This window comes from Parus major, chromosome 2 (assembly GCF_001522545.3).
Source record: "Parus major isolate Abel chromosome 2, Parus_major1.1, whole genome shotgun sequence".
NCBI lineage: Eukaryota > Metazoa > Chordata > Aves > Passeriformes > Paridae > Parus > Parus major.
In genome coordinates this window covers 2693958-2711205 of record NC_031769.1, presented here as the reverse complement: position 1 = coordinate 2711205, position 17248 = coordinate 2693958, and the positions used below count along the sequence as shown (strand labels likewise).

Below are 17248 nucleotides of genomic sequence, written 5' to 3'. Positions count from 1 at the left end.
TTGCAGGGGGTTGTTGTGGCCAAAATGCAGCACCTGGCACTTGGATTTATTAAACTTCATCCCACTTGATCCCATCCATCCAACCCATCCAGGTCTCTCTGCAGAGCCCTCCTCCCTTCCAACAGATCAACAGCACACACTCCCAGCTTAGTGTCGTCTGTAAATTTACTAATGAAAAACTCAGTAATGGTTGGACTCAATGGTCTTAATGGTCTTCTCCAACCTGAATGATTCTGTGATTGTCAAGGTCTGTTGTTGGTCCTGTCAGCTGTACAAACCCTCAGAGAAAAGTCAAGCCATAGCAGACCGATTCTGTGATTCCCTGATTACCTTCATTCCTTCAGTGTCCAAACTTCCTGATGTTTGAAGACAATATATTCCTTACTAAAGGGAACTCCCAGGAATTTGTGGAAGTGGGTAGTCCTCAGTGAGGTTCACCCATGTGTGTATGAGCTGCTGGGCTGCATGAATGGAGGGGAATTAAAATGTGGAAATGTTGGGGTTTTTTTTTAAGAATTCCTTTTTTTATCATTTGGTGTTTATTTTGCGGGGAAAGGCTATATTTTTACCTTTCTGTTTTGACATGAATACATATCCAAAAACTACTAAAATATGTGGTGTCACTTCAGGAGCTGGAGGAGGTTGCCCTTTTCTGGGAGTTTTCTTGCTTTTCCTTGGGGTTGATGTTATTCCTTGCAGTTCATCTTCTCTGTTCAGCTGTGACTCTGCAACACAAAGTTCATCTGGTGCACTGATATTTTAATTTGCTGAAAGGTGAATATGTCCTAAGACTTAGATGAAAGACCTGGAAAAATTACCCTGGGTTCCTATTCCTGACAGAACTTTTCATCCTCCCCAGCTTTATGCACTTCACCTGCAAAATCAGAAATTCTCAGAGGTTTTTTTCCTGTTTTAATTAATTTTCCACAGAGGTTGGGCTGAGCTCATTGACAGTCCCTCTTACTTTTGGCTGCTGACTTGTTAGGCTGCAAGCAAAATAAACAATAAACTGGAACAAAACTTTCGTTTTGGTCAAGGGAAAAGAAACAAATAATCCCTGACAGACTTTTATCTGGAGTATGTGTATCTGTTCTGGAGTCCAGAAACTGGAGTTCAGGCAGAGCCAGAAAATGATAAAAGATCTGAAAAATGCCATGGGGAAAAAAAAAAAAAAGAAAAAAATAACTGGGGATGTTTATTCTAGAAAATGAAACACTGAGGGACAACTCACAACTTCAAGTTGTCTTCAAGTATTTGATAAAACTTCCACAAACAAAAAGCAGGAGAAGAAAAATCTCCATAACCAGTCTGGTTAGGACCACAAATTTGTTAGGGTAGAACTGCAAATTTAAACTTGAAGTTGCAGCCACAGTAATGTAGAGTTTCACATTAGATCAAATCTTTCTGATGGTCAGCAGAGAGAAGCCCAGGAATGGGTTAGGATCTATAAGGGCACTGTGGAGTCTCATCACTGGGGACACTGATAAAGGATGGGACAAATGGTTATAGAAACCATTTCTGTGGTTTTGTACTTTTAAACTGGGATAAAATAGTCAGGCCCTTATGGACTGTCCTAATCTTTGTTGGTTTTTTTTGCTGCTGGTTCAAAGAAAAATCCCAAGAATTACACCTTCTCCCTTTACTCTTGGCAAACTCAACATCATTTTCATGCAGAATCAGGTCAGCTGAGTTCAGAAGGGACCTCTGGATCTCACCTGTTTGACTCTGTGAAATTTAGCTTTGCCACCTGCATAGCTCCAGCCATCAGGTTCTTCCCTGGACCTGCAGTACAAACAGACCCAAATGATTTGGAAGAGACACTCCTGAAAGGCTCTTCTGGCCAGTCCTGCCAGGCAGTGTAAACCATCCCCAAACAATGCTTTGCTTCTAATCCTCATTTGTCTCATTAGAGAGTTCAGTCCCTGGAATTTAAGCCTTTTTTATCCCCACATTAAATAGATATCCTTGGGATTGGTTGCACATTTGCTTTCTCTCTCCCTAAGTTTAGATGGGCTTTTTTTAAATTTACTTTTTTTAAATTATTTTTTATAAATAAAAAGGTTGCCCAGACCTCTAATCATTCCTACAATGCCATTCTCAGTGGTGAGGCAGGGTGTACATTGTGCCAGCCACCTGCAAACAAGGTGCAATCCTCCTACCTATTCCAAATCATTGGAAATCTCTGTGACTTCATTTTGTCTTACAATTTACCCTGCAAGCAGGCTGCCAACACAAATCTCGTGATTATTATTTGTGAAGGTGAAAAGAGGGACACCTGGCTGTGTAGATGAACATTTGCTGGTTAAAAGAGGGAGATGTGGCTCCTCTTTGACCTCAAGGTTCTCAACAAGGCTGTAGTCAGAAGGTGCTTGAAGAGCAGCTACAAATCATGCAGTTTTCTGCACTACAAGGGTTGAAAAACAAAACAAATCAGCCAGAGAGGTTGTGCAATCTCCATGCCTGAAGGTTTTTTTGGGTAGAAAAATCTGTGGCTGAGCAAGAGTAATATTGGTGTGAGCCCAGCTTCAAGCTAAAGGCTGGGCCAGCCCTCCTGAGATCCCTTCCAGCCAATTTTTCTATAATTCAGCGATTAGACAGCACCAGGTACTGCCTGTGCTGTGGTCACCACGCTGCCTCGGCTGCATCCTTTCCTTGGGGTTAATTGGGGGAATCCCTTGGCCAGATTTACTGCAGGACAGGTTGTTAAAGCAATCAAGAGAAGGGATAACTCACACCTCTGAGACTGCTGTTGTGTTGGATGAAATTCCAGCAGCTCTCCAGTGGGGAGAACTGGTTACTCAGGCCGTGGCTGTGTTTGTGGGGGGGACAATGACAGTGTCACCAGTGGGGAACTGTGTATTTTTTGAGGCTCAGGCTTTTGCATTCAGCTGCCCAGAGCAGCTGGCTGTCTCAGAATTGTGTTGTCAGAGCCACAGATCATTGCTCAGAACCACTGAGAGAGTGTCAGGAGTTTCCTAGGCCATATCAGCAAAAATGACCACTCTTTCTACTGGCTTTGTGCAGGGCTGTGATTTCTGTGATCCACAGAGGGGCTGAGTGTCAGTCTGTAATCACCACAGCTCAGAACAGCATTTGGGAACTGAAATCCTGGTGACCTCACAGGGACACCTGAGAGCCTCCTCCTCTGCTCTCCCATGTTACAGTTGGTGTTTGAAAGGCACATAAGAAGAAGCAGAAATAGGAAGGGCTGATTTCTTTCCAGAGTTTTGGATTCTTCCTCTCTCACCCTTCTGGAGGTGACTGCTGTGGAAGGAAATGTTCCCAGTGCTCCTCACTGATATTCTTACTGCTCAGCATGCTGCTGCCTGTCTCTCAGCTAATTGATTTTACACACTTGAAGGAGTTTCGGAGAGTCAGAAAAAATTTTTGCTTAGTTTAATGCTTTCTTCCTCAGAACCAAAGTTGAATTTAATTGCTATCTTTTTTCTTTTTTAATTTTCCTTTTTTTTTTTTTTTTTTTTTTTTTTTTTCCCTTCTCTTTCCAGTCAGGAAATTGTAGCCATGCTGCAGGATGACAGTTTCTGGGGGAGCTGTCATGTGTTATTGCTGTCCTGATTTGATGTGACCAAGGGATGCCAGGAAAGATCCTGATGGAAAGGTGCCAGGCAGGCAGGGGCTGCTAAACAAGGAGGAGGTGGCTGTGAAGGGCTGATCACTCTAAAGGCACCATCAGCATCCTTTAAATTATCCTTCTCTGTCCCTTTTCAAGGATGTTTCCCTCATCTTTAGATGCAGGCAGGTCTGGATTGGCCATTTTCAGGTGCACACACAAGTGATTAAAAAAAAACTCCTTCCACCCCTGCCATGGGCAGGGACACCTTCAGCACCCCAGGTTGTTCCAAACCCCATCCAACCTGGCCTTGGACACTTCCAGGGTTGAGGAATCCACAGCTTCACCAGGCCATCTCCTTTAGTTCCTTCCCAGTTTTATTAATCCTTGTGTCCATTGCTATGGCAGTCATTCCATTCCATTTAGCACAGAATCAGACTTTTTACTGTGGCTCAGAAAGTCTAAACCCACTGACTTTCATCTCTCCCCCCTCCAAAAGAAATCCCAAACCAAATAATCACCTTACAAAACAACCCTATAAGTTCATTGCCATGATTTACTTTCAATAAACCACAGTTTCTGTTTTGTCCCCAGCTCCATTTGCTGCCACTTTCCACCACTCTTGCTTTCAAGTGCTGTTCAAAAGTTTTGTGTATTTAATTCAGATTAACCTGCTGAGAGCTGTCTGGATCTTTTTTCCCCTCTTCTTCCTACATATAAAAAAGCTTTACTTTTGTTGACTTTCAGCCAGATGGTGCCACTCCCACCATCCCATCTGAGCACGTCTTTCCAGTCTGAGTGGCTTCCACCTCACATCAGTTGCCATTCCCCTTCACACCCAGCCCTGTTGTTCTCAGTTATTCAAGCTAAATCATTTTCATGTGTAACTATTCCAGTTTGCGTTAGAAAAATTATATTTTCACCTCCAGTTCTTTGGAGAAGCCAGTGAACAGAAGCTGGGGTGGGGCTCCATGTGAATTCTCCTTTTTTTGGTGCTATGTTTGGCTTTCTCTTGAATTTCAGCTCTTTGCATAGTAATCTCACTTGGTTTCTTTTCCTGTTGTTCTCTTTTTAGCCCTTTTGCTCAAAGGCATTTTCTGCTCAGCTGAGTTGATCCTGACAGCCAGGCTGAGACTTCTAGCAATGCTCAGAGGTTTCCTGCTCCTCCTGCTGCTCTAAACATTGTTTTCTTTCCAAGATCCTCTTCCCAGGTGTCCTGATCACTGATGCCCATCTCAGCTTTTGCCTTCCTAATTGCCTAATCTGTTGTTCTACTCATATCCAATATTCCTAAATTGAGATTTGAAGTCTTTCTCTTGTTCCCATGGAAAAAGGGCCCAATTCTTTTCTTTCCCACACTTTTTTCAATGCAAATTCTCCCTTTTTCTGTTGGCTCTTTGCTGGCAGACCAGGGTATTTTGAGGAGAGCATTTCAATATTTCATATCTCTGACAGATGTGACAGTGTACACCGGCACATGGAAAGGTCTTTAAGAGACATTCAAATGCTGGGAACAGAGTGTGAAGTATTTAGGGGGAGTTTGTTACTGCTTTGTCTATTATTTTCTGTAAGGAAGGAGTTTTTGGAGGCAGAGAGACCAACCTGACAGCTTTGTTGTGGGTTTTTTGTGAGATTTTTGTGGGTTGGGGTTTCCTTAGATTCTTTTGAATCTGGGGGAGGGGGGGGTGTTTTGGTTGGTTTTATGTGGGGTTTTTTTGGGCTTTCTGTTTTGGTTTCTCCATCTGTCACTACCTTTGTAAAACATTGAGATCTACAGCCAGTGGTATCACCTGACAGAGGTCTGGTGATGCTGTGCCACTAAGATTTGGTTCTGTCATCAAAGCACTCAGTTTCTGTGTCATTTGTGCTCTTTTATATTTTCTCTTTTAACCAGACAAAGCAGAAACATCTTCCCTCTAATCTCTTTCCCCCATCTGTGCTGTTAGCAGGTAAGGAATGACAAAAGGAAGTGCCTGGGGGAATAAAGCAGAATTAATTATCTTCCTGAACATCAGTTTCACCACAACCTGGTGCACAGTTTGAGGGTGCTGGAAGCTGGCTTTGTTCAGGGATGGATGGGAAGCAAAGATCTCACCCAGCAGCCAAGCTGGGGTGGTGAATCCCTGCAGAAGACAAAAGTGTTTGATCCTTGCTTTCTTAAAGCTGTTGGAAAACACTTTCCTGGTCAAGCCTCACCATGGCCCATCCCTGGAAATGTCCAAGGTCAGGTTGGATGAGACTTGGATCAACCTGGAATAGTGGAAGATGTCCTGCCCATGGCAGAGGGTTGGAATAAGATGTTCAAGGTCCCCTCCAACCCCAACCATTCCATGATTCTGTGTTTAAAACACGGAAGTTGCTGGCGGGTTGTTTGGGTTTGGAACGTGGATATTTCCATCATCTGGCACGTCACTGGGATCCCCTGTCCCACCTGGCACTCAGCTGTGTGCTCAGGGTGGTGGGGATGCAGCCCTGTCACAGCATCCCTCCATAAGCACTGTGATGAGGAAGGTGGTGGGAACTGTCAGAAGAATTAAACGTGGCCCTCGGGCTCCTGGGGAGACGTCAGTGCTCTCCTCAGGTGGAAGAGCTGTGTGCATGCCTGGTTTAGACAGGGTGGGTGAGTGTGTGTCATGTCCTATTTGTTCCCTTTTCCTCTGTGTTCCAGGCTCTTAGGCTCACATTACAACCTGTTCAACCTGTGGCTTTATCTCCTTCTTCAGCCACCAGGAGTGGAGCCACAGTTTGAATTATTCCTGTGTCTTCACACTGACCCTACACACAGCACTGTGCAGGGGGGTGCTGACAGCTTTGTTTACTGAGTCCAGTAATGTTTACTCCTCCAGGACTGTTAAATTCCTCCTAAAATCTATAGTCAGGCTGCTAAGTCCTGATGGGAATGTCCCTCCTCAGCAGCTGCTCAGATGCATGATGTCCTCTATGTGCACTGGCCATTGGGCACAGGAGGGTTATCAAAAATGTCTTAAAGCTGGCAAATTGAAATGTAATTAGAAGCTTTCCTCCAGGAGATTCCTGGACAATCAGTGTTCTCCAGCATGTTCTGTTCTTCTGAATCAGCTCTGTCCATGTGCCCATCCTGTGCTGGCTTACGTCAGGATCTCTTCACTTTCTACGCGGTTTTCCCCATTTTTGTGAATCCTTTTTCTCCATGGCAGCATTGCTCCCTGTGGTTGTTCTAACCTTGCTCTGCTTCACTCATTTTATGAATGACTTGTCCTTTTGTTTCCCTCCCTCCCCAGCCAAAGGAGGAGAGGTGGCCCTGTCCTGATTTTTGTCAGAGAAGCTTTTGAGCTTGGAGTGGCTCCAAACCACTCTTGACTCCCTCATTTTTAGGAACAATGCCTTTTTCCTTTGTCCCGAGGCTGAGAGCTCATTCCAGCATGTCCTTCTTCCTGGAAGGCACACCTGGATGCTTCAGACCATCTGTGAAGAACCATTCACTAGAGGGCTCTGATAAAAATACTTTAAAAACCCATGAGTAATGTCCTCATCCAGAGCCTTGACTGAACCACTTCTGCTCCATTTGAAAGAGGGAACATTCCTTTTTTCCCAATGTCTGAATGAACCAAACTCATCTTGTGCCAACACCTTTGCAGTTTTTGTGCTCCCCTTTGTAGGGAAGCAACCCTTTGAGAGTGAATTCTTTGAAATGAGACGTATTTATGGATTGTTCCAGGAACATACCTGGATTTTCATAGAAAACTCTGAATGGTGGCACAAACAGTCCTTGTTTAGGGCCACTTGCTTAGAATGGAAGTGATGTATGAATAGTAAAATCGTCCTGGAATTTCTCTTAGCTTGGTTTAATGAAAGATGTGGAAGGTTCTGATAGACAAGAAGGTTAAAACCTTATCCCAAACTGTGTTATAGAAGGGCACTGCTGGATTGCATAACCCATAGGAAGGATTATTTTATGCATTCCATTCTTTTTTTTGTTTTCTCTTTTTCTTGTCTCTATCTCCTCCTTGTTCTTCAGGGTATGATGCTGATACTAAACCTTCCACCATCCCAGATTGCTCCAAGCACCGTCCTACCTGGCCTTGGACACTTCCAGGGATCCAGGGGCAGCCACAAATTCCCTGGGCAAACTCTGCCAGTGAATAATTTCCTTCCTAATATCCAATCAAAACCCATTCTCTTTCAGTTTAAAGCTGTTCTGTAGCAATTCCCTTCGCTGTCCTTACCTAAGTGCAGTGAAAAAAAAACCAGTGAGAAGCTGTTGACAGGATTTAACTCCTCTCCAAACAGCCCCAGAGCTGCAGGTGAAGTTGGAGCTTAGAAACTGGGTTTCCAGCAGGAATTCAGGGCAAGCCTGGTGTCTGTCACTCCAGCCCTTCCTTTCCTCGTGGTCTGGCCACACTGGGTTCACACTGGATTTCTAGACACTCTCAGGGCTTTCACTTCCCCTAAAAGTTAACAGGAGCTGCCTTTGTTTGTGACCAAATCTGTTGTTCCTCCAACCAAACCACTGCAGCTATTTTTAGGACTGGAGAATTCCCACTTTGCTTTATCCAGCAAATATAAATAATGCCCAATATCCAGCCTCGCAGGAGGCCTGTGGGATCCTGTTTTCCAAAGGTTTTGTGTGTGTGATGTGTGTACACAAATCCCAGGCAGTGGGAGAGATCCTAGGGAATGACTGGATGTGATGAGAAACCTCAGGGACTTCACTGTGGTTTTGATCCAGCTCTAATTTTGTGACAGGCTCTGCCCTGACCTCTCACTTGCCAGCTTATGGAATCTTCTGGACAACCTGCCAGACTCAGCTCCTCTGGATTTGGGATCCCCCTGCAATATCCCCACCCAAAAAAACCTTCAAGCTCTCTGGGGAAGCTGACCAGGTCTGAGTTCACTCCAGAGCTTAAAGTTGTGGACCTGCTGGGGGTGACACCAGGGCTGGTTTCAGGAGGAAAATAACATTCAGGGGGAACAGCTGGAGCGAGCTGGAGGTGCAGGGGAGAGCAGGCAGGACTGGGTGGGGGCACTCTGTGGTTGCCCAGGGAAAGAATCAGAGCTGGATGGATGGAGAATGTCAGGAATTGAGATCTGAGGTTTTTCAGTCCCTTCTGAGCCTGCCTATGAATCAGGGACTGTTTTCCCTGTGCACAGCAGTGAAGAGGTGGCTGCTCAGGAGATGACTCAGGGCTGCATGAGCAGCAATTCAGGACAGTATTGACAAGTTACCTGCACGTTCTGCAGGAGCCAAGGGCCTCTCCTGAACATGTCCAGGTTGATGTATCTTCGAAAAAAACCCAGCCTGTGAACAGATTTGAGTACTCACAAGTATTCATCAACTTCTTTCTAGGGATCCTGCCAGGGTACCATCTCCACCTGCTCTGGGAGAACACCAGGGGAGGACAGGGCTGTCTGGAGGGGGAAGATTCTGTTTAGATGAGCCCAAGTCTGCAGGGTTTGCCTCATTTGGCTTTAGATATTGGCAGAGTAGGCACCCAGCCCCCAGGCAGCTGCCCCAGGCTCCCTGGATGGAGCAGTACAGGACAAGTTTATTTTGCCTGTTTCAGACAGTTCCTCCAGCTTGGAGTGATTCATGTCCTGAAAGTTCCTGCTTCTCTCTTCAGGTGAGGAAAGACAATCAGTGTGAAGACAGATGCAGATGTTTGCATTACTGACAAATATTTTTTGCCCATGGATCCCCAAATCCTGATCCTGAGCCCTGGGGGTCAGGCAGGTCTGGATCTGCATTTCCTTTGTATTCCTGCTGTTCCTGTCACTGACTGAGCAGATGCTTTGGGGTTGAATTTCATCCAGAAGGTTTAAATAGTTTAATGGGTAAATTTTGGAATATTTTTATTAAAAATAACAGACTTCCCTCAACCAGGCTTCTTAGACCCAAAGGGAAAATGAAATTAAAAGTAGTCAATGATCAGTAATTCAGGGAACACTACAAGAAAATTAGCACTCCAGGTAGTGGAGTCTGCTTCTTTCCCTTCTTTGCTGTCCCTGTCCCTACCTGTTTTGGGATAATTATTGTTGTTCCTCCCTTATTTATCATCAGTCATATGAGGGACACTACCCTGTAATTGCAGATCTAAGCACTGCTGATCTCTGTGTTGCAGCATCCCTCCATTCCTGCAACAGCCTGGATTAGATCCTCACCCTGAGCTTCCTGGGGAGGAAACTCATCCTTGGCTGCTCCAGATGATAGTTTGAGGCAAGGAGCAGAAGGTGCTTACCCAGCCATCTCAGCTGTCTCCTACTCATTTGAATTCACTCAGGTGCTGCCTCTCTTTTACTTGTGTGCCACTTCTGAAATTCCAGGGTGTCACTCCTTCCTTAAAATCCCCAATTCAGCTCTTTTTTATCAGCAGAGGCATTTGCAAGCTTGTCCCTAAGGAGTTAAGGAGCACAGCTGCTCAGCTGCCCTTTTCCTCTGGCTCTCCAAGCCCTTTGCAAAACATTCCTTTTTCCTTGATCTTCCAACCCCTCCCACAGAAATGGGACAATCAGACTAAAAGAAGGCTCTGAGCCTCCAAGCTGCTGGATTGATTTGGCCAAGTTGCCTTTGTTTGACAGGGCCTGCTTGGATGAGCTGGGAAAAGACGTCTGCTTTCCTCGTCAAATGATGGATCTGTCATTGGCAGGATTATGTTTGGCAGGGAGATAAAGCAGAGTGGTTTGAACAGCTAAAAGTGGGAGTCAGGAGAGTTGGGCATTTGCCTGGACCTCTTTAATTTGGAAAAGTCTCCCAGGGACATGTGCTGCTACCCATGGTCCCTCCCTGGTGGTTGGTCACAGAGAAATTTATCCGCAACATAAGAGAGGTCACAGGAGAAAATAACTTTTCTTTGTTTGAAAACCACAGGGTTTGCAGATCCCTCCTGGACTGATCCTACAAAGAGCACACAGGACATTTTGGGTGTTTTAAACTTGGATTTATCTCCCACTCTGCCTATATTACTGATATTTACAGTTTACTTCCCTAGGTTGTTACAACATCTGTAACATGGTTTTGGAATCTTACACAAAGGTCCTTCAGAAGAGCAAATAATTCTAATATTTCATAAATATTTCCTCTTCTAAAATTTATTTCCCCCAGACCACCAGAGCTTTTGCAGCTTTTTACAGCCTTGTTGCTGGAAATTTTGTCACCTATCACCATAGAAAAAACATCCTTGGTGTCTTCCTTTTCCTCATTCCTGCACTTTTACACTGAATTTTTTGGCTCAGTCAGAGGGTTTTTAGGAATAAAGCTGTATTTTCCTGAGGATGTTTAAAAGGAAATAAAACCAAAAAAGAATCTGAAAATCTAGTTTTAAGACAGAGCTGAATAAAGTTATGGAAGAAATCAAAGCCACTGTTGTTTTGAGAGAAGTTCCTTCAGTCCTGTGTTCCTACAAATAATGAGTATGCATGAAAGCCAGAGGCAGGTTATATTTCTGATGCTTGAAATAAGATCTGCCTGCTAAAATCTTTCATTTCCTTAGAGGTTCACATGAGAAAGGGTTAAGAAACTTCATCTCCACCTGGAGCAGTGATTGAAGTCAAGTTACAGAAACTCTAGGAAGGCAACTTGGTCTTGTCTTGTTGCATTCCTGTTTTCACAGAAGCTCTGGGAAGGTGGGCATGGTGAGAAGCTGCCACTCAGAGAACTGGACACCTGTGTGTCCAGAACAGAAATGGGTCAGGGGTGGGATCTCATCATCTGAAGACCTTTCAGTTCTACTCCTTCGTGTTGGAGCCCCAGGCACAGAAAATGTTCCTTTATCTGTGCTGACAGGCTCAGACACTCAAGAGAACACTGGGTTTAATTTAAGACCACGGAGAAGGCTTCTAAAACTGAGTGGAGAAGCTGGGAATGTGAATGTGTGAGTTAGATAGAATTATGTTAAGTCACTGGGTGAAAAATTTGGAGTTTGAGATATAGCAGTGAATGAGGGACAAGATGGATGTTCTTGGGCATTGGCTTGTCTTTGCCTTTCTGCCTTCTTCGTGGTTTTGGGTGGTATTGGGTGATTGGATAGAAAAGCTCGCAGTGCAGAACAGGGGTGTTTGGTTATTGGGTTAAAAGTAAAAATAAATGAGTTGGCATTTGATAATTGGATAATTTATGCATAAAAGGCCTTGTGGACAGAGCCCTGGGTCTCCATTTGTAGCTTTCTAGGTCAGTGTGTGCAAGTGCTCACTGTCTGTGAGAATGTAACACGGATAAGAAAAATAAACATCCTCAGTCCGAAGGCGAAAGCCGTCTCTCTGCTCATCAATCCCAATCCTGGGGAAAAGAACTGAGCACTTTTACATTTGTTGCCCCAGAGACTTTTACACTTTGTTTGACTCCAAATCCTGTAACCACTGTGGTCACCCTGGTTCTCATCTCTGGAGTCTCCGTCCATGAGGTCCAGGTGAGCCCAGGAACAGCCTGGGACCAGCAGAAAGGGACACATCGAGGCTCGCAGTCCTTCTTCTGTGAATCCCACCTGTCTCTGAGGAGCTGCCACGTGTCCCCTGGATATTCTGGCCCTGCAGATGAGATTAAACATTTCTGCAGCTCCTTCAGTCTGTGGCAACCCTTGGAATTGTATTTAATTAAGGAGCATATGCAAAGGCTTTATTTGCAGCAGCAGACTGCACAGTAATCCTCTAACAATTCCCAGGATCCATAGGGAAGGAAAACTCTCATTAATAAAGACTTTGGTTACAACTCCTTGTTATGTGAGAGCTGCTGCAGAACTCAGGGCTGCAAGAAACCACATCCAGAAAAACATTCCCTTCATCTTTCTGCTCAGGGATCAGAGTATGAGTTGGAAAAGCCCTGACAAACCCAGCACACCTTTACACGGAGTTTTGGGCGTGCCAGGAGGGATTAGTGAGGGGTGGTTCCCACGTTTTAGCCTCACCCATAATGGATATTCCCAAGGAACTGGATTACAGTTCACCCTCTGCTGTTAGCATGAGCTAGCCAGAACTTGTCACTCTTTTGGTTTTATATTTACTTTTTGGATAAGAAATGGGAATTCATGCGCTCCCCAGCCCTTTGTCTGCATGGCCAGTTGCCCACTGCAGTGAGAGAGGCCAAAGCCCAAAATCTCTGCCTTTTCCATAGGAAAAAACCCAAACAAAACAACACAACATAGCAAAAAACTGCCTAGAAATGGAGAATTAGTAAAGTGGGTTTGTACAAAGTCTAATTCAACTTTTCCAGCAGGAATAAACCAAAGAAAGATAATTATGTAGCCCTTCCTTCAGGGAATATCCACTTTGACAGGCAGGACTCACACTTCTTTTGGGCTCTTTCCAGCCATGGGCATTTCGTCACCTGGGAGGAATTAAGGCAGATGAACTTGTTCCCTTACTCAGCAGGCACCCTGATGATCCACAACAGAAAATCCCACATTTTCTGTTTCCTAATGGTGCCCAGAACTGTGATATTTTTGGATTCTTTTAATTCCATCTGCCTTTGTCAGCCTATATCAGTGACAGCTGTGACAGGTGAGGGTTATTGCTGTTATCACTGAGGAGGTTGAAGGAGGGTTGCTGTGATAAAGGTATTTATTTGCTTCTTTAGTTAATGTGCAAAATGAGCCATAAACTCGAAGTCCTGCAGTGTGAATCTACTTATTAACCTTGATTGAGTTAAGGGTGTGTGGACATTAAATTTACACATCACTGACCTTTTCCAGCTAAGTGCTGGCTACTTAAGTTTGAATCCATCCAACCATGGGCAGTGGAGTGGGATGAAAGCCTTCAGAGCTGCTGTTTGCTTGCTCTCTGTGGTCTTGGAGGAATGGAAAAAAATCAGGTCAGACTAAACATAGAGCTCTGACTCAGCTAAAATTGAGGATGATGTGTCCCACTGACAGAGAAGCTGAATTACATCCCACTCTTTGTTTATAGAATCATAAAATCATTAAGGTTGGGAAAGATCTCCAAGATCATCAAGAGGAGTCATTAGCCCAGCACTGCCAAGGCCACCATTAACCCATGTCCTCAAGTGCCACATCTGTGTGGCTTTTAAGAATCTCTAGGGTGACTCAACCCCTGCCCTGGGCAGCCTGTGCCAGGTTAACCCTTTCAGTGAAGAAATTTTCCTTAATATCCAAAGTAAACATCCCCTGGTGCACCTTGAGGTCGTTCCCTCTTGTCCTGTCACTTGGGAGAAGAGCCATACCCAGCTGTCCCCTCCTGTCAGGGAGTTGTGTAGAGCCAGAAAGTCCCCCTGAGACTACTTTGCTCCAGGCTGAGCCCCTTTCCCAGCTCCCTCAGCCACTTCTGGTGCTCCAGAGCCTTCCCCAGCTCCATTCCCTTCTCTGGAATGTCCTCAATGTCATCGGGGCCAAAATTGACCCCAGGGTTGGAGGTGTTGCCTCCACAGTGCCCAGCAGAGGGGACAATCCCTGCTCTGGTCCTGCTGGACACCAATTCCTGATCCAGTCCAGGTGCCATTGCCCTTCCTGCCCACCTGGGCACACCTGGGCTCACGTGCAGCCACCACCACCCCCAGGTCCTTTCCCAGCCCTCAGCCTGAAGTTCTGCTTGGGGTTGTTGTGAGCACCCAACTTCCCTAAAAGCTCACAAGAAGTCAGTACCAGCGCTTCAAAATCCAAGATCTTCTGTATTTTACTATTTTAGCTGCTGGACACTCTTTCTTCATATTTTTCCTAGCATAGATATATTTTCTTTTGGATGTATGGCAAAAAAAAAGAAAGAAAAATGGTGAGATTTTAAAGATTCTTTGTATAACCAAGTTTATCTGAGCCTGTCACAAGCCCACTTTTCAAAACAGAGCCTCATTTGCTTTTTAAAGGTGATAAAACCAGTTACTCAAAAGTAAATATTGGGCCATTGAGGAGAATATAGAATTATCCAGTTCAAGCATGAGATTTTAGTGAAGGGAAGAAGTGGCAGTGAAGTACTTGCTAATGGGCTTGGTGTAAAAGCTACTGCTTAAAAAAATTTCAGATATATTTTACAACTAGAGAGTGCTTTGCCAGCCCTGATCAAAGCTAGAGTGGTATGAATTAATTTATAAAGTGAAAAGCAGAGGTATTTATAGATGTGAGATTAATTTGGCAAACATTTAAGTCCGGAGAGTTAAAACTTCCCTTTGAAAAAGTCAGAATGTTTTGAAAACATTTCAATCTTTATTTTTCCAGAAAGTGTTCTGCAAATCTCTCACGCTTCTCCTTGTGCTTTTTTAAGGTTAAAATAAAATGGCAAGAAGCACTGTAAATCAAAACAAAATAAATCTATGGTGTTTCAGATGAGCCAAGATGAAATTTCCAAAGATCTGTTTCCCTTTGGGGAAAAGAAATATTTGAGAATGAAGACAACTCCAAATGATTCCCCTTCTTCTAGTGTTTGTATTTATATTTATTTTTAATTTGACTAGAAAACCACATAATTAATTGTTTATACACTACTAATCAAGGCCCATTCCTAACCTAAAGGAAATTAAAATCTGAACCAGGCATGGCACGAAACAGGGAGGAGAGCAGGATAGGTTAATAGGATATGGTGAGATTAATTTAATGTGCTAAATTATTTTATAATTTAACCCAAATTTACATCAAACAATTGTTCCTTCAAAGGATTGCTGGACTTTTTGTCTTAAAACCTTGACTGGCAAATACATGAACAGAACAATAACTCATTTTGAAACGAGACAGGAATTTTTTTATTTATTTTTAAAATTTATTTTCTCTGCCTATTTCTGATGAAAATATATGATTATCCCAAAACCCTCAAGAGGGGACAGTGAATCAATCACTTCTTACTGGCAGAGTTTCTCCTGTGTCCTCATGATCTGTTCCTGAAGTTCACCCCACTGATGCTTTTTCCCACATAACATTTAACAGTGACAGTATAAACTCAAGCCAAGTCTTGGCTCTCTGGACATCATTCCCTTCTCTCCACCTCTTTCCAGCTGCATTTCTGAAAAGTTTTCTCCCCGTTGAATGCCCTTTCCAATCCCTTTAAAAGCGATGGGGTTTGGAGCAGCCTCAGGTTCTGGCCATAGCGGTGGCCAAGGTGTCCCCTCCAAGCTGAGAGCATGTTGGTGACAAGGGGACACTGAGATATATGTGTGAGCTCCCAGTTCTGTTTTTTGGAGCAAAAAATTCACCATTTCCACTTTTTAAGATTGAGGCAGTTCATGAGTTGCACGTTACGAGGAGTCCACAATTAATTACCTGAGCATTTATGGCCAATGTTGTATTACAAACAAAACCTGATTAGGCCCGACGGAGGAGAATCCACCTGAGGGGAAAAACTCTTGTCACTGGGAATTTCCTGCTTTTGAGCTCCTTGATCTTCTAATCTGCATCAGAGATTCCGTCCTTATTTGATTTGGGGTTTGTTGTGCTTTGAATTAGTGTGAGAGCCGGGAGACAGGGAATAAACCACGGAGCACAGATCCCACAGCTCCTGGCATGAATATTAAAGCTGCTGTCTCCCTGCCCTACATAGCTGGTGCTGTTGGTTAGCCAGGCAGGGTTTCCAGAGCATAAAGAAGCAGAGTTGTTCCTGATCATCACCAAAAAAAATAGGTTGTGGGGTTTTTTTTCCTAATGAAATGAAATGCTGATTTTTCAGCAGGCTCTGGGTTTCTCTCCCTCCTCTTGAGTGAACATAAAATAAGACTGGGTGCACATCTGTGCAATGGTCCTGGAGAGCTCCAGCTTGCTCCACGAGGCCATGAATCCCCAGGAATGCCTCCCTGAGGACGGGCTTTGCTCACTGTCTCCTTCTGTGCCCTCCCTGCAGGTGTCCAGCACGCGCCCGGAGTGCAGCATCATGCAGGAGATCGAGGAGGAGCGCAGCCAGTGCCTGGCAGATCTGCCCTGGGACAACCAGACCTCAGGTATGGCAACGCTCTCATCCCTCCCTGGTCAGCAAACCCACATCCCCCAGCCTCACAGCTGCCTTTTCCAGGCCATTTCCCAGCCCTTCTGCTTCTGGAGCAAGGGTTCCTCCAGCTGCTCCTCAGGAGGGAGAGAAATGGGTGCTTCCAAAGCACACTTCAGTCAGCCAAAGGTTCCAGCAGCTCTGCAGGTTCCCTCGCAGCCTCCAGGCTGGGAAAGCCTAACTGAGGTGTTCCAGTGGGTTTAATCACAGTTGTCCACGTCTCTGAAGTGGAATTTTCCCAATTTTTCCTTGGGAACTGAAAGGCTGAAGTTCTTCCAGGCCTTGGATTACTTCAAGAGAAGTCACTGTGACCATCTCCTTTGATTGAACTGCCCTCCCTTCCCTATGCCAAAATTGCTCCTGTTCTGGTGGTGAAGCAGAGGCTGCTCCAAGGCTGTGAAGTATTTATGGGGTTGAGAGCCTCTACTTGTTCATGGAGCACTCACCACACTAAGGAATCCCCTGGAAGGGTCTCCACTCTCCTTAACCCTCTTCCTGCTCCAATCATCAGGAAAGGAGAAAGGTTTTAGTGTTATCCCACCCCACCCCATCCCATCCCATTCCATCCCATCCCATCCCTTCCCATTCCATCCCATCCCACCCTGACCTGCAGCAGAGCTGTCAGAGCCCCAAGTTAAAGCATCCATTTGGATTCTCTCCCCCTCCAAATGCCTCTCCCAAGTTCCCAGCCCCGTGTCTGTCAGTAAAAGCTGTGTAGGGAGGGACCTAGGTGAGAGTGCCAGGATCCAAAAAGAAGGGATCAGTTTGCTGGGAAAAGGGCTGGGAAGATGAATC

General features: G+C 44.8%; 1 protein-coding gene across 2 annotated transcripts in view; it reads left to right on the top strand.

Moving 5' to 3' along the window:
- The window catches only part of VIPR1 (vasoactive intestinal peptide receptor 1), a 105014-nt gene that overhangs the window by 22390 nt on the left and 65376 nt on the right, over positions 1-17248 (top strand). For both annotated transcript variants that reach the window (XM_015619938.3, XM_015619940.3), the window contains exon 2: positions 16313-16409. In XM_015619938.3, coding sequence (XP_015475424.1) covers positions 16313-16409 — 97 coding nt within the window. The remainder of the gene's footprint in view (positions 1-16312; positions 16410-17248) is intronic.